This window comes from Mus caroli, chromosome 1 (genome assembly GCF_900094665.2).
Source record: "Mus caroli chromosome 1, CAROLI_EIJ_v1.1, whole genome shotgun sequence".
Lineage (NCBI taxonomy): Eukaryota > Metazoa > Chordata > Mammalia > Rodentia > Muridae > Mus > Mus caroli.
In genome coordinates this window covers 143,323,329-143,348,208 of record NC_034570.1, presented here as the reverse complement: position 1 = coordinate 143,348,208, position 24,880 = coordinate 143,323,329, and the positions used below count along the sequence as shown (strand labels likewise).

General features: G+C 43.9%; 1 protein-coding gene across 6 annotated transcripts in view; it reads left to right on the top strand.

The window, feature by feature from the left end:
- Positions 1-24,880, top strand: part of Rgl1 (ral guanine nucleotide dissociation stimulator like 1) — a 247,822-nt gene that overhangs the window by 163,039 nt on the left and 59,903 nt on the right. For 5 of the 6 annotated variants that reach the window (XM_029483257.1, XM_029483250.1, XM_021176216.1 and 2 more), the window contains one exon: positions 14,038-14,246. In XM_029483257.1, the coding sequence (XP_029339117.1) occupies positions 14,038-14,246 (209 nt within the window). Of the gene's footprint in view, positions 1-14,037; positions 14,247-17,352; positions 17,745-24,880 lie in introns of those variants that run through there. The other variant, XM_029483265.1, reaches the window with a different exon arrangement.

Here is a 24,880-nt window from a genome sequence, read left to right as displayed (position 1 = left end):
CCCTGTGCACACTGAGGGCTTGGTTGGGATGGAAAGGCTGCTCTGTACCCTGTGCACACTGAGGGCTTGGTTGGGATGGAAAGGCTGCTCTGTACAGTTCAGTGCTTTCCTAAGCTCCCGGCCTGCTCTGGAACACAGATTAGGGGACTGCTACTCCGATGAGTAATCTTTAGTCTTACAGTAAGTGGCGGATCCCTGCAAACCAATAGTCTGATACGGAAACAGTGTGGCTGTTCTGAGTAACCTCACCTGTCTTCGTCTTGTGGTGGACGGACACACTCAGTGCTGGACATCCCTTGGGAGGAGCTACTGAGATGTGGGATAAATCTAGGTTCTGTAGAGACTTGGACTTTATTCCAATGCAGAAGATGTACTTTAGAAGTATCATCATGGCTACAGGTCACAGGTTAAGGAGAGGTTGGAGCAGGTGATGAGAATAATGTGGCTATCACATCCTCAGTTAAGGTGTGGGGTCTGCCTTAAGACAAGGCACTGGGGCTAAGGGGGTAGAGTGGAACAGAGGGACATAATGACAGTCTGAGGAACGAGTGGTGGGCCTGTGGATTTACGTGATAGTACTGTGGCTAAGTCCAAGTCTGAGTCTGCACCACTTGAATTTGAATCTTTGCCTCACCACTTAGCATGTGATATGGAACAAGCTATTTGGCTTCTGTGGGCTTCAGTGTCCTAAGTGGCAGAGAGGAGATAATAGGTGTATCTGCCATATAAGGTAATTATGAGATATATGCACAGTATTCCTAGGACCTTAATTGTTCTTGTCCATTTTTCTTAGAAGAAATCAGATTGTTGAGTATCCTGCAAGGGCCGAGGAACAACTCGAGTGCATTTATAACCTATTGTTGCTCTTGAGCAGGAGGGTCAATGAGTTCCAGGAAAGCATACACAGTGCCAGTTCTGTGGTCACCACAGGAAGTCGGTTTTAAAACATCTCCACAGAGTGGACAACCAGCAGGAAGAGAAATGAAGGCAGAGGCCAACTCGGTAGGCTGACTGAAATGCCCTCTCTTCTCATTGCAAAACCTGCTGGGTTCCGTGACATAAACACTCAAGAAAGATCACTGTGGTTTTCTCCAAAGTGTCTCGGGCCACTGGCGTGAGTGTCGGGAAACGTCTTCACATACGGCATAGTCCTTTAGTCTCAAGTCTTTGGAGTTTTATCCCACAATTAGAAAAGTCATAGTGGCAAGGTGAGTGAACCAAGAATCGGTGAGAAGAAAACAGAGCGAGAGAGAAGCCAGGTGCCTTGTCCAAGCTTGTCTGTCGTGGTTGGCTTCTTCTCTGTCCCCTCCCTGAGCCTTATTTGTGCTTGTTTCCCCACTGTCACACTGTGTTTCTCAAATGGCAACCAGAAGACCAAAGCCACTGCCCACACTGGGGCTTTCTTTGGAGCACAGGGTCAGAAGTCCTTTGTCAACCAGAACCTGAGGTGACTTTTCTTGAAGATCCTAGCATTTGGGGGGTGGAGGTGGGGGAGACAAGAAAATCTCCAAGTATTTGATGTTTCTTGGTAAAAATTTAAAAGTTAAACTGTTTTTAAGTGTAGAAACAAATCTTTGCTATGACGGAATACTAGGGCCCATTGGTAGGTTCCCTAGAGCTGCTATCGAAGTGACAGGGCAGGGGACTGCTGTTCATCTGTGTCTGGCCAGGGTTCTCATCTGTTTACCACTCACTGATAGGAGGCACTGTGCCCCCTCTCTGTCCCTGCTTTCTGAGTGTGCACATGGCAATGAAGCAGGCCGCATCCCTCTGCCATTTTTAACCTGCTTCCATAAAACTCACAGATGCAGATAGCTTGGAGACCGTCTCTGTGGGACTGGGGTCCTGTAAGCAGTCAGCTGTGAGCCCAGGAATCATTTTCATCTTACTAATTGCAGAGGAGTCCATCCCTCTGGTGATATCTGGGTATCTTGTCTGTCTGGTTTTTTGTTGTGTCTGTGACTTCCAGCAACCATGTAGGAGAGACTTAACAAGTATTTGTTGAATGAATTAATTGACTTAAGTGCATTTAGGAGCAAACAAAACCACAAATTATAAGTTAGCCCACTGCTGAGATGCATAGGGAACACTAGCACGTTCTCAATGACCTAATCGGCCTAGAATTAGAAATAAAATCTAGTTTCTTGACATTTTTACTGTTACTTGTAAGTCTTATTAATGAACCTCTGGGTTCTGTAATTTCCCATTTAAGATTTCTGTCATTCACTTACCATTTCTTTAATGTTAATTAATGTTAAGCTTCATCCCTTTGAGTCATTAAGTAAAAGAATTTGTGTTCACACTATGATCTGTACTATTAGATTTGTAAACAGCAGAACCCCCTCCTTTTCTTCATATACTAAGGTTTCCTTAGTATCTCATTTAAGTTCCCTGCACAACGGAGGCTATGTTGATACCGTCTTCTCTAACTGACCCCAGGAGAGCATCACAAGCCCTGGGAGTGGTGAGCTCGTTATCAGGCAGATAAGCGTTTTCTTGACAGCTGACACCTGCCTTTTTACACGTGTGGTTTTGACCACTCATACTTAGTGAACAAAGTGTTTGCTGTTTTGTTTTCTTTTCATTTGGAGAGATTGTGGCCTGTGTTCTTCCCATCCATCAGTATTTTTGATACGCTACCTTCATTTCCCCTCTTAAGCATCAGACTTTATAAATCTACCTTTTTCTCTCTTAAGTTCACACTTTATAAATCTATCTTTTTTCCCTATATCCTATTTTCAGTCATAATATTATTTTGTTTTTGATTCCCTAAAAGTTTGTGACTCTAGAGTAGACTTAAACTAGCATGTAGGCAAATTTATTAACAGGAGACACTCAGTAGAGGCCACGAGCTGTCCCTAGGGACTTCAGCTGTTGTAGAATTCGGTAGTTCTCCATGCAGCCCGTTGCTCTCCTGGCTTCTCCTGCACACTTTGGTGAAGCTGTTCATCCTTCTTAGGCACGGTTTAGTTATGTAAGACCATGTAGTGATGAGGGAGACTTGGTTTCCCCCAGACAAGGCCTTTAGCACTAAGGCACTATTACTTTTAAGTGTTGTCAGTATCAGTCTACATAAGGAGTTAAAAATTGCTGGGGATGACTTGAAGACCCAGCTTTTAGTAAAAGTAGTATGGCTAGATGAAAAATGAAAAGGATTTTAGTACTTCACATACAGTATTTTATTTGTGGAAAACGAGTAATAAATAAGTAGGCTTGCACTTTGCCATGTGTCTATTATCTAATCTTATAGTGTTCTTATGGGAATTATTTGATGTGTGTGGGTTCTAACCTATTGAGTTTTGATAGTCTTAAATATTCAGATATGGGGACTGAGTTGCAATATATTGTAAAGCAATAACATATTGCTTTATGTTACTAGGCAACACGTTACCATGGTGAAAGGAAGCTACTTTTAAATCTTAACACTGCTGCCTGTCCTGGTTGGCTGAGTAACTTTGGTTACTTCTTTGCTTCTCCTTGAGTGCAGCAGTGACAATTCCTGTTGTAACAGCTGGCTGGAAGGAATGGGCATCTGGTCCAAAGTGATGCTCAATCTTGATGCCAGCTCTTCTCCTTCCACTGTATTTAAAGCACAACAGTTTCTTAGAATCACTTTACAGTGTCAGGAGAACAGTACTTGATACGAGATGAGAAAAATACAGCGTCTCTTTCCAAGACATGTGCTCAAGGTGCTCAAAAAATAAATTAAATTAGGTTCTGCATTTCATTACCTGATCTCAGTCTTGAAAGATCCCCGTTTTCTGTCAGGGAGCCTGTGCTGTAGGGTATACTTATGCGAAACACAGTACTGAGAGAGAGGATTTGCCAGAGACCTGTGTCCTCCAACTTTGTGTGAACTATAAAACTACATTTTATATCTGAATTTTAAGTAACATATCAACTTCATCATCATCATCATTAATATTATATTGGAAAGAAAAAGAAACGAGCTACCTATTTTCATTTCTGGGACTCCAAAATCTAGAGAGTAAAGATGTCATTGACAGCTTGATATGGGGCTTTGTGCTTGGTGTGTGTGTGTGTGTGTGTGTGTTCTTATGCATGTGCACATATGTAGCAGGACATTCATAAGTCTATGTGTGCTAGATGGAGGGCACACATTGTTCTCATTCACTTGCCATCTTAGCTTTTGTGACTGTCTCTGATTGAGCATGGAGCTCATGGATTCTGTTAGATTGTCCTACAAACCTTACTTTCTCTACTTTCCAGTGCTAAGATAACAGACATGTGCTGAAGTACCCACCTTTTCATGTGGGGAGAAGAGACCCTAACTTAGGTCCTCACTTTCTTTTTTTAGATTTACTTATTTTTATTTTATGTGTGTGGATGTTCTGCCTGCATGTATGTCCGTGAACATGTCTACAGTACCCATGGAGGTAAAGTGCTGGATCCCCTGGAACTGGAGTAGCCCAGGTTTTGAGCTGTCCCATGGATGCTGTAATAGAACCTGGGTCCTCAGGAAGAACAGTCAATGCTTTTAACCATGGAGCCATCTCTCCAGCCCCCAAATGGTGAGAAATACTTAGTTTGGTTAAAATTGAACTAATCCCATAGGAAGATAGTGAAGAGAGATTTCTTGATATGATATACAGAAGAAGATCAAGCTAATGACTTTAAGTTTGGGAATGTCAGTCTATTCTGCCTGCACCCAAGCTTAGGGTCTGTGAATGGAAACTTAGAACTCCTCTCAAGGAGATAAAGGCCGGGGGGTTGGGTGGGGGGCTGTCTGAGGGCCTACAGGCTTGTGGGAAAGCTCAGGGCCGTGGAGAAGGCTTTCATTTCATAACTGGCTTCATTCTTAAAGAATAGTAGGTCACACAGAAGCTCACTACATCCCACCCACCCTTACTGATAGGTATTGATTGGTTATTGATTGGTATTGGACAGGAAGGACACCCATGAACTTGGGACCCCAGCATCTGCTGACCTTGGTCATTGGAAGCTCTTGATGAGAGGACAAGGAAGGGGTTGTGTTTTGGGAAGTTTGCTCTGGATACTGTCCTCTGTGGGACAGTGTGTGATGTTTAAGAAGTGCAACAGGGCCTATGCTAATTCAAACACTTAAGTCCTTGGACTTCTCAAGGTAGCAGGTGATTTTCCTTATAAGTAGATGACCAGAACATTTGGAACTTTAAGGTTTAGCTTTAGTTTCTATACTAAATTAGCCTCAGATACAGAAGCAGAAACAGGGTGCAGTAATGACAGGCATCTCAAGTCCAATGTGTGTGTGTGGGGGGGTGGGGGGTGGGCGCTGAGGCAGGAGGATCACCGGAGTGCTAGGAGTTTCAGGCCAGTTGAGGGTATCAAGATCTGCTTTCAAACAAAGGAAAAATAGAGAGAGGAGGCAGGGCTGAGAGCATTCCCAGCAAACTCTGAACCCTTAGAAGACGACCAGAGATAGTGATTTGTGCTAGAAATGTTAAAGAGGTAGTCTGTTGTGGAAAAAACAACTTCCTGTTATTTCAGGGAGGGTTGCTGGGCTGTAGGGGCAATCCAGGAAACCTTGCTGAGACAGGATGGAGGGGGATGGGGCTTCTGTGTGATAATGGCTGGCTATTGGACCATGGTAGGACTCCCTTAGCATTTTCCTGAGGATGAAGGTCACTCATTTCAGAGGCCTGGCCATGGGCTCCATTCTGACAGGTGACTTCATTTGAGGTCAGTGCCCAAGGGTTGTTTTGATGGAGTTCATTGTTGTGAACTTGCTCAAGTCTCCTCCTCCACACTTCTCTTTTCTTATCATATTCTAGACTCCAGAGGCAAATTCTCTATCTTCTCTGAGGTCAAAGACCATAGTGGCAACAAAATACTTCACTTGCAGTGGACACAAAGAGCAAAGTGTTCAGCTGCCGTTCATAGACTCAGAGAGGGATCCTGGAGCAGTGGGATGCTGAGAAACCAGCTCTCCAAGAGCCCTGTTTTGTCACAGTTGATGTACATGTTCCCAGCATAGCTGAATTTATACTAACACGATGCTACTGACTAGAGTCAAGGGAGGGGGTGCATAGTTGGCAAGTGGTACCCGCTGGCATGGGCAGCATGTGCTGCCGGCTAGTTCTTAGTGTATTTGCATGGTTAGATGGAAGATGTGGGTATGTGTGCTTCTGTGTCTATGTGCAGTGCAATGAGGATTTCTTCTGGGTTCTCTGCCCACAAATGGCACCGTGGAATCTGGCACAGATGCAGGTGCTTCCTCCCAGCTTGTCGTCTTTCCTCTTGAAGCGTCTATTTTTAACGTTTGGTTGCCATCTTCAGCAAGTCACTCCTGTTTTACATAACTTACTAGAAGAGTAAATCTTGTCTGGTTGTTAGAACAGGGTTCCCTCTCGAACCCCTCTTCCCAGCTTTTAGATTTCTGTTTACTATTCTGGTTATGTGGGTGCCTGAATGTGGACTTGTGTACAGGAGCACAGGTGTCCAAGGAGCCCGAAGACATCAGTGCCCTGGGTTTAGAGTTATAGATGGTTGTGAGCCACCGGACGTGGATTCTGGGAACGAAATGAGGATCTTCTGTAAGAGCAGCGAACCATCTCACCGGCCCACTTACAGATTTTTTTTAAATGCCCCTTGGATGCCCATCGGATGTCCTCAAGTTAGTTCATAGCAGTATAAGAATTCTCAGAGAATGGTCAAGTCAAGTTGTACATTTTTATTTTTAATTAATTATTAAATTTGTATGTATAGTGTATGTGTATTTTGTATATGCGTGTGTGTGCGTAAGTGTGTGTGTGCCTATATGCATGCACGCATGTGTATGTGGAGGCTAGAGGTTGACTTATGGGTGTTTTCTTCAATGTCTCTTCATCTTGTCTTTTGAGAGAGTCTCTCACTGAATTTGAGTTCACTCATTGGCTGGAGTGGCTGCTAGCATGCTCCAAGGATCCACCCATTGGCACCTGACTTCCCAATTCCAGGGTCCAGATGTGTTGTACTCTATTCCAGGGTTCCAGATGTGTTGTACTCTGCTTTACTATGGGTGCTGAGGATGCAGACTTAGACTCCGGTCCTCATGCTTGCTTCGCAGGCATTTTAACCAGGAACCCTGTCCCCAGCTCAAGTTGTGTAATTTCTAAGCAGAATCCAGTCCTTCTCTAACTCACCCTTCCCCCACCTCTATTTTCTTTGATTTGGTGACACTGTTTGTGAACAGTGAGCCATGCCAGAAATCAGGTAAACATCCAGGATTTTTTCTTTGCCTTTATCTTTTATTTCTGCATATAATTTTATTGTTCACTAAGTCTTCATGGTTTTCTTATTTTTTTTAAACATCTCTCTCTAACCAGCTCTTTGCCTTGTACCAGTGAAGACCTTTCCCCAGGCTCCTCTGCAGTACAGCAGATTACCAGTTGTTTTCCCAGCTGTAAAGCACGCTTCACCAATGCTCTCCTCAGCACCAGTTTTCCTGACCACAGCTAGAGTATGCCCTCACCATCAGCTTCCTGCTTCCCAGAGGACCTAGCCTCTCCACCAGAGGGTACATCACTGAAGACCTCTGTAGTCATGTCAGCCCCAGCTGTCTAGCCAGGCCATTGTTCCCGTTGTCCCATCACCTTTACAACCATCTTCCCCCTCACGCTTTATTCTCCTTAGTGACTTTGTTTCTGCTGGGCTCTGTGCCTGCTGTGCCCTGGCCAACATTGTGCAGTCACAGTGCGGGCACCGCCTACTCAGGAAGCCTTATCTGGCACCCCCAGCAAACCAGTCCCTCTTGGTGTTTCCCAGTTATGCTGCCAGTCTCTCCACAGTTCACTCACATGGAGCTATGTGGGGTTCAGAAAATGATGCACCCCAGTAGGTACTTTGGTGTGTGGATTATTTTGAACTGAAGGATAGGGGTGTAAAAGCAAGATCTTTCTGATCTTTTGACTTCTCTTCCCCTTTATCTCCTTAAACAGAAACTAAACCACCTCTTCCCCAAAGCTGTTGGAAGAACTAAAATGTTCCTCAAAACTCGCTCCACCTTTTTGTGTAAGGTTTGCAATAAGTAAATTATCTGATTTATGTCGTCTGGCAATAGCTGTTAGGACCCTCATCCCAGGAAGGGCTGTGCTCTGCCCTTAGAGAAGACACGTGGAGTTTTGAATGGGATTTCCCAATATTCTTGGGCATCTGAATACTTGGTCCCTAGTTGGTGGTGCTACTGGGGTGAGTTTAGGAGGTGTGCCTTGCTGGGGGAAGTATGTCACTGGGTGTGGGCTTTGAGGTTTTAAGAGCTATGCACTCTTTCCAGCTCTGTCCTTGTACTTCAGGTTGTAGGTTGAGAGGCACTCTCTCAGTTGCTGCTCCGGCCACCATCTTTGTCTGTCTACTATAGTGTCCCCCCCATGACGATGGTCTCTTCCTCCTCTGGAACCACAGGTTGCCTTGGCCATGGTGTTTTATCGTAGCAGTAGAAAGGTAGCTAATACATGGCACTGTGCGGGGAGAGTCCTGGCAGCTGTGCTGGGTCCACCTCTTGCTCTGTCGCTGAGAGCAGATCATGCTCCCTCTGCCCACTTCGGTCTCGCCGTGGCTCCATCCTTCACTGAGCAGAGGCACGGGCACAGTGTTTTCCCTGAGCCTTCTTTTCTCAAGACTCACGGGTCATGGAAATCCACAAGTTATCATTTGCTGTAGGTTTCACTTGTTAACCTGTCTTCAGTTGTGGGGATGTAACCTGTGGCCTTGTCATGGGTGAAAAACAAGAGCTTACCTTCTGCTTCTGTGTTCTCATGGCTTCCTTTCCTGACTCCTCTGTTGTACCTGACGGCCTGGATGTATAAACTGTAAGGCTTTGCTGGCTTGTGGTACTGTCAGTTAACATGTGAGTCAGTAATTAGATGAACAGGTGGAGGAGGCATCTATTCCTGCCCTACTCACTGCATGCTGCTAGCATAGGGCTGATGACCTCATTAAGAAGAATATAGGACTACCAGCATGGAACCAATGTGGAATTGCCATATAATCAGAGCAAGCCCACTACAGGACACATATCCAGAGGAAGTGCAATCATTTAATTACTCACAAGAGAAACCTGAGCTTTCATGTTCTTGCAACACTAGGGTTAGGGTTAGGGTTAGGGTGGGATTAATGGATGAATAGGTTGTCCCAGTGTGGTGTATATATGCACAGTGGAACATTGTCCATCCTTAAAAGGACCCTGTTACTTGCAGTAACAGAGACAGAACTGGAGACACTATGTTAAAGGAAATAAGCCAGACACAGCAAGACAAATGACACGTTCTCACTCCATTGTGTCTGTTTAAAAAGTTGATCATGTCAAAGAGAATAGAGGTTTCTAGAAGTTAGAAAGGAAGAGGGAAGGTGACTGGTAAGAAAACATTATTAGGACCATGGACAATGATGTTAGTTGTGCATTTCAAAATAGCCACACTTGTGGGGATGATAATATTTGCTGTGATAGAAATGCTAATTACCCTGATCAGTTCACTTCACGTTATAAACCCGTCTTGACTTACCCTATCCATAAATAAGTGCACACGTGTGTATGCATGAATTTGTATCTATGAGACTCATATTTACATTTAAAATAAGAAGGAGTAGAGTTTTTTAGTTCTATGGGTAGGTCCCAAATACCATGTGAGACATTTCTGTATGTTCCCAAATTATTTGGTTATTATTGTTTATCTGCAATTAGATTTTTGTTCAGCATCCTTTAACTGGCCTGGTTAACCTCTTAAAAGAGTGTGTCCATACCTAAGCAGATAGCCGCTGCTGAGCCTGTGGTCCTGGGCCCAGAGTCTTTGTGAGCTTTGGCAATTAGGAACTTCTACACATAGCTCAGTTACTTGGGCAGAACTGTGGATATTTATGCCACGGGCGGCGAGCATGCTGTCTTAGACAGAGCTGAGTTCTGGTAGCTCTAAAAGAGTCGACCAAAAAGCACAGCCATGTAGCATTTTTGTGGCCTTGGTATCATGGTCTTGTCAGCAAAGTCATGGGTTCTGATTAAACCCAGATTGAGCTGTTTCCTGTTAGCGTGCTAACCCTCAGGGCAGGCTCAGGCCTCCTTGTCTGGCTTCCCAAGTCTGATTTACTAAATACTGTCTGCCAAGGGCTCCACCCTTTAAAAAAAAACTTCAATTAGAAGTTATTCAGATAATACAAACAAGAATAGGTTCTGAAGTTCCTTAAAAGGATTATGGACCTATGAACAATTTCGCTGCAAAAAATAAAACTTTTTATCATTTTAGTTTATCCAGTCTGGCATATGGTATTTACATTTTTTTCATTTATTTATTTGTGTGTTTTGTGTGTGTGTAGGTGTGTGTGTGTGTGTGTGTACCGTGCATGTGCCTGTGGAGGTTCTAACCTCAGTCAGTCGGTTCTCTCCTTCCACCACGTGGGGCTGTGGGATTGGTTTTAGGTGGTCAGTCTTGATTGTAAACACCTATACTCACTGACCTATCTTGTTAGCCCAGTGGATATGTTTTCACAGTTTACTTCTGTAAAACTTCACTTCAAAATAATCCCAGCAGTCAGCAGATAACTCTTAAGTGTTTGCTTGTTTGTTTGTTTGCTTGTTTTGTGAAAATATACTGTTTGGATATTGCTCAGTTAAAACTCACCTAAAAACCTAGCAAAACAAACAAGCAAACAAAAATCTGGTCTGCCTCATGACAGCAAGCAGCCTTTAGTTATTCACTCAGAATATAGAAGCTCCATAGGAACATTAAGCCAGTGTGCTGGCCCCGACCTGCTTGGTTGAGGTTTGTGAGAATGATTGCAGCCGATGGCACGACTCTGTATTTCACTTTCTGGTACTGCTGTTTGCTGACCTCATTCACAAATAATCCTCTCCATTTGAGCACTGAGCACATTTTAGTAAGGGTTCTCTCAAGTCACCCGTGCTTCTTCCTGATGTACACAGAGGAGCAGGAATCAGTCAGGAAGCATCCTGCATCCAGAGTGGAAGAAAGAGACTGGCTGGAGCAGGCATCCTGTTCCCCAGGGAGTGCCCCGGCAGCCTGCCAGATCCGCTCGCTCTCCCTCTGGCAGGGAAAGGGACCCAGGGGGTCAAGTCCTCCAACAGCACTTTTCTCTGTGTTTGAGTTCTTGGCCACATCAATATCAGTGAAAACTTAGTTCTTTTAAGTCAGCATTACTTTCAGTAAGAAAGGTCTAGTTTTGGAGTGGAGTTTGCACTTCAAAGTAAGGCGAGACTCATCCATTACAGAACTGCCCAGTAAGGGAGCCCTGACATATCACAAAGTAAGGAAGTTTGATCTAAAATTAGAGCCTGACCATTCCTACCAATGGAGAAGCCATGCCTTGTGCCGGTAACATTTGGCATTAAATATTTTTTTAATGACTTGTATATTATTGTGTAGGCAGATAATTATCTTGACAGTCTTTTGAAGTACAAAGCAAAAACTACAAAACATCCTTATGTTTTTAGTATTACATTAAGAGATCAAAGAGATACAGGTATTTTTAGATAAATGTTTTATTGTATTTAAATTTTAATTTTTATATTTTACTTATTTACTTGTTTGCTTATTGAAAAAGAGTCTCACTTTGTATCCAACGCTGGTCTGGAATTTACAGTGTAGCTCAGTCCTTTGTCATCAGCCTGTGGATAGCTGGGCATATTATAGGTGTGAGCCATCAGGCCTGGCTAATTAGCATTATATTTTATATTTATATTGTCTTCGCTTAGGTTTTTCTCACTAAGTATAAAGTGGTAAACATGAAGTATGTTTTCAGTGCATTGCAGTTCATTGCTAGGTTTTGTAAGATGCTCCTAGAATAAAAGGAAATGGCCCTGGAACGACTGCGTGTCGTACCTGCTTGCTAGAGTTTAACATCATGTGTTGACACGTTGAAGGCGAAGAAAGCAGTAAAGAAATGTCTATAGTTTCTGAAGGTGCCACAGCACCGTCTCTTAAAACAAAACAACCGAGTGTTTTACAGCACCCACTCAAAGCGGTGCAGCGCATAGTGTTTACAAATATAATTAGAGTTCAAGACCATAGTCTTTCACTCTTTGTTTCTGCTTTAATTGGAAGTTCTGGGGACAGATGGACACTGTGGTTCCGCTTGTTGTAAAGTCAGAGCAGAGAGAGAAGAGCACCTAGACCGTGCGCAGAGCCAACAGTCCTAAGACCGTGCGCAGAGCCAACAGTCCTAAGACCGTGCGCAGAGCCAACAGTCCTAAGACCGTGCGCAGANCAACAGTCCTAAGACCGTGCGCAGAGCCAACAGTCCTAAGACCGTGCGCAGAGCCAACAGTCCTAAGACCGTGCGCAGAGCCAACAGTCCTAAGAGCCCTACAGAAAAGCTCCTGTTTTTCCTGCCTCAGACCTATGTCCTTGGAAAATTATTATAATTTATTATAATTTTTAAGTTTTTATTTATGTGTATGTATTTGTGTGTGTGATGTACACATGTGTGTCACATGTGTGTTTATGCCGATGGAGGCTAGAGCCTGAGTTCCAGGCAGTTTTGAGCTGCGAGCTGCCTGACATGGGTTCTGGGAACTGAAATTGAGTCTTCTGGGAGAGCAGAAAGCATGAACTGCTAAACAATCTCTCCAGCCTCCTCCTTAGAAAATTAAAAAAATTAAGTAAGAAACAAAGCCATGCACCTCATACACTGTGGTCCTTGCGTCAGTTCCTATCAGCAGCTAGACATGGTGACACTAAGCTATTCTAACCTAAAAGTGGATGCCACCATGTGGGTCTTTCTGGGTTAATTTTCTTCTTGCAGTTTAACTTCTGACAGGGCCAGAACTCAGTAGTCACAACTGTCATTATTAGAGATTCATATGCTGTCACTCTGATTTCTGTATGTATATATTTCAATTTAGGACTTTAGGCAGTCAGTATTGAGTAATTCAATTTATAGTGAGATGAACTGCCTGGTAGTTTTTTGCACCAATGAGAATCTATGCAGCATTGAGACTAATTATTTGCTTTGGAAACAGATTTATTGCAGAGCTCTTCTTGGTAGGTCAGTTTCCTTAGCATCCATGAAGGAGTTCAACTTGGAAAACCACATCTGCATGTAATTTGCAGGGCGCAGATTTACTCAGAATGCAAGGCACACCCTTATTTTTCTGCAGTTTGATTCTCTCCCCTCAGCCTTGATTTTCAAGCCTTTCCCATTTTATCACCAATCTTTCCACACTGTGGTTTACGTGTGTTAATGTATAGTGATATCGACTGATAGCTCTAGGTTTGCTTTTCTGTGCTAGCTGTTTCTCAGACGTACTTATCCTTCGGTGTTTATAGATTTCCAGAGAGCAGGGCTGTGTACCCTCCACACTTTCCATTGCTCCCTGGGATAAGCCTCAGGCTTTGCAGAGCAGGTGTTTCTCACCCAGATCCCTTGGTTGCTGGTGGTATGAAAGTAGACTGTACATCACTGTCTGTGCACTGAAGGCTGTCAGATCATAGGGTATCATGGAGAACAGACTTCTTCCATTGCTAATTTTTTCAGGCCGTGACCATAATACCATCTGGCTCACATAAACCCTATGCTGTGTGTGTATAATATATATGAATATGTGTGTATGTATATGTTGTATATGTAAATGTGTATATGTGGGTGTGTGTGTGTATAAATTTGGAACAATCATATTTCCAGAACTATTATGGATTGACTCTTCTGGCATACCATGGTAGGCACTGTTTTTAAAAATGAGATTGAAAACATATCTTTAACAGTCAAAGAACATCAGATAGTGGACAGTTTGCTAAACTCCATTCGGTGACAGACAACATCTTTGATAAAGTATTGCCATCACCCTTGCTGTCACTAGTGATGTAAGGAGAAGCCATTGTATTGCTGCAAAGCAAGAATCTTTCTTTCTTCAGAAAGAATGGGACGCTACCTCCACACACTTGCCTACACGGCCTCCGTTCTGCCACACTGAGTTCACAGAAGCCCACACTGCCTTCCAGGACTTTCAGAGAAGCTGTATGAGAGAAGACTGAAATGCTGACCATTTCAGTGTTTTCAGTTTTACATCAGGGAGTGATGCCATCTGATGCTAATAATGAATCTATCCCATAGGTTGAAGGGGACCAGCTGCCTCCAGGACACACAGTCAGTCAGTACGAGACCTGCAAGATCAGGACCATCAAAGCTGGTACACTGGAGAAGCTTGTGGAGAACCTGCTGACAGCCTTTGGGGACAATGACTTTACCTACATCAGCATCTTTTTGTCGACATACAGAGGCTTTGCCTCGACTAAGGAAGTGCTGGAGCTGCTGCTGGACAGGTAAGATCTAAGGGCGGATGGCGAGGAGAACCTAAGGGTGTGGCTCTGAATCAAGGGCACTTGGGAGTCTGGGAAGGAGGAAGAAGGAGAGATGAACTGGAAAAGCCAACCTTTGGAACGGGTGGCATACAGAGAGTCAACTCTGTGGTCTGTTTCTAGGGTAAAGAAATCCCTCTTAGAACGTTCGTAAAGGCTGGATATGCTTCTAATCTTGGTATTGGAGAAGCTGAACCAGCATGGACCACATAGCAGTGCTTTGTCTCAGAAGCAAAAGCAAAAACAAAGAAGAACTAAGCAACAACCTGTAAAAAAAAAATGAACAAAAGAATTAAAAATAGGTTTTATAAACATAGATTCAACTATTTATAAATTTCAGTATCTGTTTGATACTCTTAATTTCAAATTTGACACAGATTAATTTTTAATTTCTGTACAAGTACTCAACCAGCTAGGACTCTCCTTGTTCTGGGGACTGAATGTGCTCATACATATGAATTATGGAGCCCCGTTCTAGATCTGTAGGATCCAGATGAGTCGAGGCTCTGGCAGTGGCAGTCGGGGCTGTCAACAATCACTGCGGAGTCAGAGCTTATGGCCGTGTGCGTGAGTGATGCCCGTGCACCTCAGCAGCGTATGCTGTGACTCATATAGGACAGTCTTTGTTTCCCCTTTACCTTTGTTTTATTTATAGTAAAACGTAGGCACTTTGTAAACATATTGTTATGTTGACTTAGTCCTGGGACAAAGAAAACTGTCAGCCAAACAATTGTTTTAGAATCCTGAGACTCTCACTCAGGTCCTTGTGGTCTGAGGTTTCCTGCCTGAGGAAGGAAGTGGGATCCAGTGCTTTTGTTAGGCTTATTTTGTGTGTGTGTGTGTGTGTGTGTGTGTGTGTGTGTGTGTGTTTATTTAATTTTAAAGGAATATACAATCATGTTGAAAATGTTAAAAATTCCTTTATGATGGCAAGTATGAAAAGAAATATTAAAGTTTTCTCAAATTGCTGTCTTACTCAAGGAACACTTTAGGTTTTAAAATATAAATTTCATATATACATGAAAAAGCCTTGTATATTTACATTCTTACTATACAGTGCATCGTATATATTGTCTTCATAGACGAATTTGTCAGAAGAGTTTAAGTACGTTGTAAGACAGCCCCAGCTGGGCAGTAGTGACAGCCCTGCCTGCCTCTATAGATTCACAGCACATACATGACACAATGAAATCAGTCAGAGTGACAAAGCATCCCATTTTATTTTTACATACTTATCCACCTTGGAGATATGTGGGCTCATTCAGTGACTCGGCATTTGTAAAAGGCTCATGGCAGTGGCTGCCATGTTTAAAGTACAGGAAATGTCCGTTGTTAGTTCCAAATAAGCACATACGAGTAGGTTTCCTAGCTTCTCTTCTAGTGCCTTTCTAGTACTTACTGAGTTGATAATTTCATGGGCAAAGAAAGAATTAAGCACTTTTTAGTTTTTCCAATTGTTTTGAGAACTTTGTGAGAACAGAACCACAAGGGTCATCCTTATACATACACAGGCTTTCTTAATGCTTTCTGATATTCCTAAAGTATAATTTCACAGAAGGAGCCTGCCATCTGTGCCTCCAGAAGGTTCCACCAGCCACACTGCTGTTCTGAGCACTCCCTACCACCCCCCACCCACCAGTCCCAGCTCCCGATGTTCTGTCTCCTCCCCTGAGCTGTCTTTACCTGATCTGTCCATTGAAAAATGGGTCCGTGACTGAGCTTCTCATGTTTATGAGTAGTGTTTGTTGTTTCAGAAGCCACACCATTAGTTGGGTGTGAACTCCTCCTATCCTATTATTAGTCATCAAACTACAATTCAAATAATTTGAAATTTGATTTTTTGCTTATAATTGTATTGGGAATATTTTTCCTAATTTGTTCTTAGATTTTAAAGTCTGTTCCTTAGGAATTGGTATTTAACTATTTTATGTAGTATTTCTGTCTGTCTTCAGAAAGGCTCTGGATAAACACCTTTCTATTCCAGGTTAAGGTTATTGACAAGTGTTTGTCAGCTTTCTGTCCCTGTGACACATACCTGACAGAATCAACTGATGCCAGCAGAGGGTTGATTTTGGGCCCACAGTGTTGGAGGTTTCAGCCTGTGATAGATTGGCCCTGAGGCTTTAGTCCTGTCACAGGTCACTGTACCATGGTGGGAGTGTACTGTGGAGTGAAGCTGCTTGCCTCTGAGTACAGAGTGAAGAGAAGGAAGCCTCTCCTCTCCTCTCCTCCTGAGGGGACTGAGGATGCCAAGTAGGAATGCCATGGAAAGGCTCCACTGCCTGCGCCAACCCCACCCTGGGCATCGGACTTTTAACACAGAGACACTTTGGGGGCACAAGCTCCTAAACTCTGGATCTGTGTTTTTATGGGTGCACACGCAGAGAAATTATTGGCTCAGTGTTTATATTCAGGGTCACTCATAAAGCATATGTTCTTTATGGTACACTGATCTGCCCACAGTGTCCTGTGCTGTGGCGTAAAGATGTGTCATTTTCTGCATGACAGTACTTGACAAAATATTCAGCCTGGAATAAAATGTAAGTTTGGTGGGTCTTTTTTTTTAAAAATCACAGTTCTTATGTAATAGTTCATTTGTGCAAGTAGAAATTGGAGAATTGATGAAATTTCTCTTTTCAGTACTTCATAGCTGTAAAAAGATGGAGCCTGGTAACTATTGGCAGTCAGTATGCGGAAATGAAATTCTCTTACACGTTCCCTTTGAATCAGTGACCTCTTCTCCATAGGAGGTAACTTCACTGATAATAGCCCACAGATGTCCACAGTGTGTAAAGGGTGCACGGAAGCTCCAGCTGTCTGTCTTAAAGACTGGACACACACACACACACACACACACACACACACACACACCAGGAAATAGAGTGTTTAGTCTATGACTTTTTATTTGGTGATTTTTAAAAATATCTATTCTTTGTTCTATGGATAGAATCATTGGGATTTTTTTTAAAAAAACCCACTAACTTGATAACAATGATTAAATAGTATATCTAATATAAATTTAGATTGCATTGGATTCAAACTATCATTTGAAGTACAGCTGAATGAAGAATTAAGATTTAGTCTGTGCCATGTGAGTAGGCTTAAAGCTGGCTTTGAGTATGATCTCAGAGTTCAATCCATTGCTTGTTTCTTCAATGAGGGGATTAAAGGCGGAATACCTGTGTAATGTAACTCTCAGCAAGCACTCTGCAAGACATCACATAGACAGGACTCAGATCGAAATGATTTAGTCTCTGCCCTGAGGTAGTTCAAAGATGGATTATGCTTGAGCTGATGGTGCTTCAGCTCTGTGGCTCTTCACTTGGAGCTCTTCCCCGTGACGCTAGCCTCTTAATTTCATATTCCTTTCCTTTAGGGGAACCCCTCAGATTGCAAAGGCCAGCTCCATTAGACTTGGACCTACTCCTCAGGACATTTTCCTGCAAAAGACAAGGCTGACATGTATGTACTAAGTCACCATACAAGGTGATAGAGAGTTCTAATGTGTGCTGGTGGAGGAGTTCAGAGAGACAAATCCCATTTATTTTGCTTTCTCTGCAGAAATGTAATCTTGTCTGTGTGTGTGCCAACCTCAACAGGAATACTTCTTTCCCACCTCATTTCTTACTCACGCTGAAATCTTGTGGCCCCGATTCGGTCTCCACCAAAATCCAACTGTAGAGTCTGTGAAATGCGGTGTTCCTAAATTGGTTGTTAGGATTTTTATGCCTGTAATAAAGAGGAAGCAATTTATTGTGCAAACTCACCTGTTCAGAAGATAACCATTGGAAATACCATTTTCACACTGTTAGGTTATTAGGCTTGTTTGTGAGCCTCAGACAGGATTTTTCAGGTATTTCTTTTGGTGTCTTCAGTGGCATGGGAAGAAGGTTGTGGGCCAGTTGCAGTATGTGCTAACCCTGTAATAAGCAGACACAAATAGATTCCTGCAGATGCTGCAGAGCTCCTTTCCCACTGGAGTCTGGCTTGTGTGAAGTCAAGCTTTGATTTCCCTTAAGACTTCCAGTTGTGGCTCTCCCTGTATGGAACTGTTTACTTTCTGAGATTTCTTTTTAATCTGTTCATAGTTTTGTTTTTTCTATGAGTCTGTGGGATTGACAAGTAGGCAGTGTTGTGAAGTCATAGCTAATTCCGTGTTGACTTTCTCCTTTGCTTGTCCTTTATTGGGGTGATCAGTAACTCACAAGCTCCTGTTTGCAGTGACGTTTGCCATGGCCCAGACTTAGGTTTTCTCTGCTTCCTTTTAACTGAAGAGGAAGTTATTTAATTGGGGGGCTGACTGTGTTGGACTTTGAGATTTTATTTTCTCTAATGTCAAGCATACATTTCACTCAGAGAAGTCTGTGAAAGACTTCGTCATTTAAAGAAGCAGGGGAATAGATAGCATTGAACATGCCCAACCTCAGATGTTGGCAGAGCCCCCTTCAGCAAGTGGTCCTCAGTGAGAGCTGAGAACAACCCACAGAGGTGCAGACCCTGCTGTTTTCCAACAGTCTTGCCTTCTCTGATAACTAAGTTAGCAAATGCTAACAGGGAGAGCCAGGTCTCCAGAAACCTCAGGCAAGCCATTCCCAGGCCTCAGGTCAGAGTGCAAAGCATTAAGTTCTCCTGCATTACAAGTGAATTCCCTCAGAGGACTCTTGGGAAGCTTAAAGGCCGAGGCCACCTATGAACTGATGTAAGATGTTAGGTAACTCTGTGTCACAGAGACAAGGGGAATCGGTAGGTCTTTGAATGAATTTCCTTCCCGTATCTGCTTGCTATGTTTTCACAAACTTTGTCTCACACCATTTGTTTATTACAACTCCATGCTCACAAATGGCTCAAAAAACATACAGTGGGCAAGCAGCAGAGGGGGGATCAAAGCTCAAAGCTACCCCGTGTGATTCAGACCCTCTTTCCCAGTGTGCCTGGAACCTCCCATGCTAACTCATAAAGAGAGGGCGACTGGGGAAGCCTTCTTAGTCATCTTCCTGGCTGCTTCCTCATTTCATTTTCCCTGGAAATGATATTTCACAAACTTGGGAAATCCACTACAGCAGTACTCTCGGTTGCCAACTCAAGTTACTTATCAGCTGTTTAATGCAAAGTGCCTACGCACAAGGCACTGTGTGAAAATGGCGCCGAGCCTGCCACGGGTCCCACCGTCTTAAATATGTAACGTGTGCTGGTAGACAGGAACACTTGTCAAGACAACTTACACAAAGATGCATATAATTAAAACTGCTGCAACCCTCATGCGCATAAGTCCAACACTTGGGAAGAGGAGGCAGGAGAATCACTCTGAGTATGAGGTTGGCCTAGGTTACAGAGTGGGACCCCATCTCAACCTCATCTTGCCAAGATGTTTTAAATTTACTTGGGGGTGTTTCCTTAGGCCAAAAATGTTTCCTGCTTTTGGAGTTCTAAGATGTTTTATGGAAAAAGCAACTTCTTTTTCTTTCAGTCATGAGACTCGTGTGTTAGGCAGGTACAGGGGTTGTGTGGAGCATAGAAATTAAAAAGAGATTTATTTCCAGTTTGTACTCTGCAGTACTTATAAGTATCACCCAGAATCTATGTGATAGAGGCTTAGTTCCTAGTGAGGTACAGGGGTGGGAGGGGGGATACCCATGAGACATAGTAACAGGTCTCCAGATCATTTGGGACATGCCTTCACAGAGGACAGGGAGCCTCAGTACCTCCCACTTCGCTCTTTCTCTTCCAAGCTATGAAGTAAGCAGGTTTGTTCTTCTATGCCGCCCACTGAGATGTGCTGCCTTGGCTCAGACAGGCAAAAACAACAGGGCTAACCAAGCCCTGGACCAAAATTGAATTTTATTCTCTTTGTAAATTGATTAGCTCAGGTATTTGTTCCAGTGAGAGAAAGCTGACCAACCGGCTGGCTAATACACATTCCTTCCTGGTTTTTAATCCTTTCAGAGTTCGGTTCTGTAGACATGCAACAGTAATACAAAATAACATGTTGGTTGTAAGGTCCTGTGTCTTGTTCCTTAGCCATGAAATGGTAATGTGTAAGGTAACACTTTGGTTGTAGGGTCCTTTTTTGCTTTGACTTGCTAGTGAAGTGGAAATTTATAGCTGGAGAATATGACTGGCATTCCTTTCTTTGTAGCGTTTGTGATGATCTGAAATTCCCACATTTTCTTTGCATGTTTTTGATCGCCCCACCTCTGAGAGGAGTGATGTTTGTGGCTTGTGACAGGTGTTAGGAACACTGCCTAACAAACAAATACGTTTTTCTTGTCTGTTGGAGTGTTCTGGAAGATATCGCTGTGGATGCCACTCAGATTGTGAGCGTATCTACTGGGAGGATCTAACCTGCCTGCTGAATGTAATGTCCCATCCAGACAGTGAGGGCTAAGATACGTTCTCAGTGAAAAAGAAAAACCTGGCTGGGCGGCGGTGGCGCACGCCTTTAATCCCAGCACTTGGGAGTCAAAAGCAGGCGGATTTCTGAGTTCGAGGCCAGCCTGGTCTACAAAATGAGTTCTAGGACAGCCAGGGCTATACAGAGAAACCCTGTCTTGAACCCNCCCCCCCCAAAAAAAAAAAAAAAAAAGAAAAACCTGTGCCCTTGGCAGCTTGGTAGTAATGAATTTTGTAAAAAGCACATCATACAAATCCATTCTGTTCCTTAGAAGCAGCTGGCTAAGAATGTGTGAAATGCATGTAGTATATCCCAGATGACTTCACCTCACTTAAAAATAACCAAGTTTTCATTTAGTCCTGAAGTTAAACTATACACTTAACTAGTAGTCTTAGTTCACGCTAGCGTGTGTCACCCAGAGAAGACAGGTGGTCCTTTGCTGTGTGTTCCTTCTGGAGGCGGCAAGGTGGCTAGTACCCTTTCTCTGTTCTTCCAGGTCCAGGGAAAGATGCTCTCAGCGGGGAAAGCTGTAGGGAGCAGGTACTGGAGTGGCTCAGGTGTAACCTTCTTAGTGCCAGTCCTGGCGTTTCTAACCTTCTGCTTGTCCTAAGAGTCCGGAAGTTCAACTTTCATGCCTGATGTCAGAAGCTTCAAAATGACGATGTTGGTTGTGGTGGCTATTCAGCCGAGCTCCCACGGGGCCAAGCGGAAAGAGGGCGACTCAAGTGCTTCTTCCTCTGATGCAGGAAGCCTGGGAGATTTAATGGCCCGCAGGCTTCTGGGTGCTCACGTTGCTGATTCAGTGCAAAACCTTTCAGGAAATCTCAACATCGCTTTGTTTCTTTGTTTCTTGTTCAGCTTAAAATACAGACATCCTGGATATCCTGATAGGGATGGCAGTTTCTTAGTAAATGATGGAAATTTCATTTTTAACTTTTTTTAAAATGGTAGATAAGTTTAAATATCTAGGTCTGGGTTTTGATAACTCTTTGGCAAAGTTAAAGCCTTTGGGTGTGTTTTGTCTTAGGAAGAAAAAGACAAGTTGAAGTGAAGCTGGCCCTGTGACTGTGAGAGAGATGAGGTTATTGACAGCGTAGGTGAAGAAGACCATGGGAAACTGTGGGCAACAAAATGTCTGTTGCATAAAATAGTTTAAAAAGTTGTAGGTCCATCTTTTTTACGAAGTGTTCATTTCTTGCTCAGATTGAGAACTATTTAGCTCACAGAACTATACAAGATAAACCTTTGTAATAATTTACACATCCACCTGTGGCAGGCAGAGAGGTGGAGGAAGGAGGCCGTGAGGCCTTGTGAAAGGCAGTGAAGAGTTTCTTAGAGCACGTAGAAAGGAACGTGGTCCAGCCGACAGCTTGCTTTTCAGTTCCCTGAGGCCGGTGTCAGACTTCAGACCAACGTACCAATTAAACAGTCAGGTTGGAAGCTACTGAATCTGTGGCAGTTCGTTGTAGCAGCAATAGCTAAGAAACAAGGACATCTTCTTAGGGAGATTGTCCCCTAAAATCTCATGTCCCTGGACTCAGGGGTGCCAAGGGTCCGACGTGTACCCTCTGCCTTTGTTTTTAGGGCTGTGTGCCCCGATCATCTGTGGTCTCACAGCACAGAAATCACTGCCAGAAGCCTGAGCCTCAGCAGACAGGCACTGTTACTGTTTTCTCCTGTAACTATGCCAGTTCCCTTAGGTTAACCAGAAAGCTTTAATCTGGTGCCGTTTTAGAATTACCTCTCACCATAATCACATGAGGGAAACTGGAAATAAGTTCTGTCCCTGCTCCCTGGCTACTTTGATTTGGTTATTCAATTGATTTTTTTTTTTTTTTAACCAAGTGGCCCTGCATCCCACGCAGCTGAACCGTGGGAACACAGGAGACAGCAAAATCCTGATTCGTGGGATGGCAGTGAAGCTCTGCTAACCTGGGCACTTGAAGGGATACTGTCAAAGGCCTGGCCTTGTGTTATAACCTGCACTAGGGTTTGTAAGGCCTAAGGGATGCCTTTTTGCTTTCCTTCCCCACTTAGCAACAGCGGCAGGGCATGCAGGATATACAGGATATGTTTATCTTCTTCTTCTTCTTTTTTAATCTGAGAAGAATATTGGGTTACTTTGAAAGATTCTTTTAAAAGTATGTATATATTTGGAAGTTAGAAAACTGACAAGAACTTGAAAAACAATGTGGATATTCTGAGTGGAAACTGGAAAGTTTGAAATTTAACTCATAGTCTAAAGCAGTAGTTTTTGACCATTTTTCTAGCAGTTGATTAAAAAAAAATGTAGATCCCAAGCCCCTTTTAGAACGTGCTCAGAATCCTCAGGAATGGCCCGGTGGGTCAGAACATACATGAGTGAAGGGCCTAAGTGTGAGCCCCAAACATCCACCAAAAACATCAGAGTGGCCACCCCACCTATAACCCCAGTGCTATGGGAGAGGCAGGAGAATTGCTGGTGCCGGTGCCAGCCTCTCTCCAGATTCAGTGAGAATCCCTGGCTCAGAGAGTGCTAGAGAATGACTGCCCACCCTCCATGGCCCCTCATTCTTTCTGGCCTCTGCATATATGCAGAAGTGTATGCACCTGCACACAGAAAAGCATATACACTGCATGTACACACCTCACTCCTATTTACACATATACCCGCCCCCACAAGAGTCTACTTGCTAACACTGGAATCTTTCTTTAGAAAAAAATTGTTGATAATAACAAATGTACTTAAGGACCCTGGCTTCTGTTTCTCTAAGCAGAGGATTCCTAGAATATGTCCTCTGTCCCATGCCCCCGCCCCGTGACTTATCCTTTCCCCTTCAGTAACCAACTTCACAGTGGGAACTGGACTTTGCCAAGATAGACTAAGTGACCATGACCCAGGTCTTTGTCAGACCTGGGAGGTGGGAGTGCCTTCCATGTAGGGCATTATTCAGGGTTCGTCCAAACAACTCTGTCTGGTCTTTGGGAAGCAGTGCAAAGCCTTCCTAGGCGTCCTGTGAAGTTCCAGGCAACTGTTGGCTGCTGCATGCCTGGCCTTCTCCCAAGTGAAGGTTCTGGATGGTTCTTTGGTGCCTTACAACTTGAGTTCTTGTGGGTCAGTGAAAGCATGCCCAAGTGTTCTGAAGCTGGGATTCATTCAGAGACTCCCAGAGGGCTTTAAGTCAGCAGCTTCCTGTGTGGTCTCTTCCTTCACTTGCCCCTTCTGAATGTCATTCACTGTTCCCACCAAGTATCCCCTCCTTCCTCCGCCCTTCCTGGGCTTTCCTTTGTTCATAGCAGGAGAAGGTAAGCCAATCCTGGATTGTGTTGACTGTCTACTGCACCAGGCCCAGGGCTGGAGGAGGAGGCAATGTCTCCATGGTGTGCCCGGCCATTCTGACCTGCATGTTTGCCTCAGGCCTCACCTCCTGTCGGCTCTGCTCTTCACTCTCTGCCGATGTTCAGGGGTATGTGTGTGTGGTGTGTGGTGTAGTGTAGATGCAGTGTATTGGCGAGCAAGCGTGTGTTATGGCACACAGAGGAGGATGTTAGGTGTCCTTCTCCATCTGCCTCATTCCCGTGAGACAGTGTCATTGGCTGAACCTGGAGGTAGCTCCGGTAATCAGTCTTTCTGTCTCCGTCCTCCGCTGGAGTTTTAATTGTATTCCTCCATGCCCAGCTTTTTACCGTAGCTACCAGGGATTTGAACTGAGGTCACCATGCTCACTTAGGAAGTGCTTGTACTCCTGAGCCATTTCCTTAGCCCCAGTGATTTATTCTTAATGTCTAGAATAGTAAGGACCTGGACACAGTCCTTAGTAAGCCATCCTCATCCAATGATGACTAACGCAGTCCAAGAATGAGTTCATGGATGAGTGGACATGGTCCTGACATGGTAAAATGAACATGCAGATAGGGCCTTCTAGCATGTGTGGGAGGGCAGTGACTTAGTGCTGGGCCCAGGGCCTGCCTGCCAAGGTTCAAGTCCCTCCTCTGCCTGCCAGTGATGTCATCCAGGCTTTCTTACACAGGCTTTCTGGGTCACACTTCACCTCTCTGTGAAGCTGGACGAGTGATAGCACCCTCTGAGGTTATTATGGGAATCGAGTGAAACAATCCACCAAAGCAGTGGGCACCTCTCCTGCATATAACAAATGACCTGTTATTACCAGTGGCTCATTTGCCAGCATCAAGCAGGGCTCACAAAGTCCTTTATGATGACCGCATC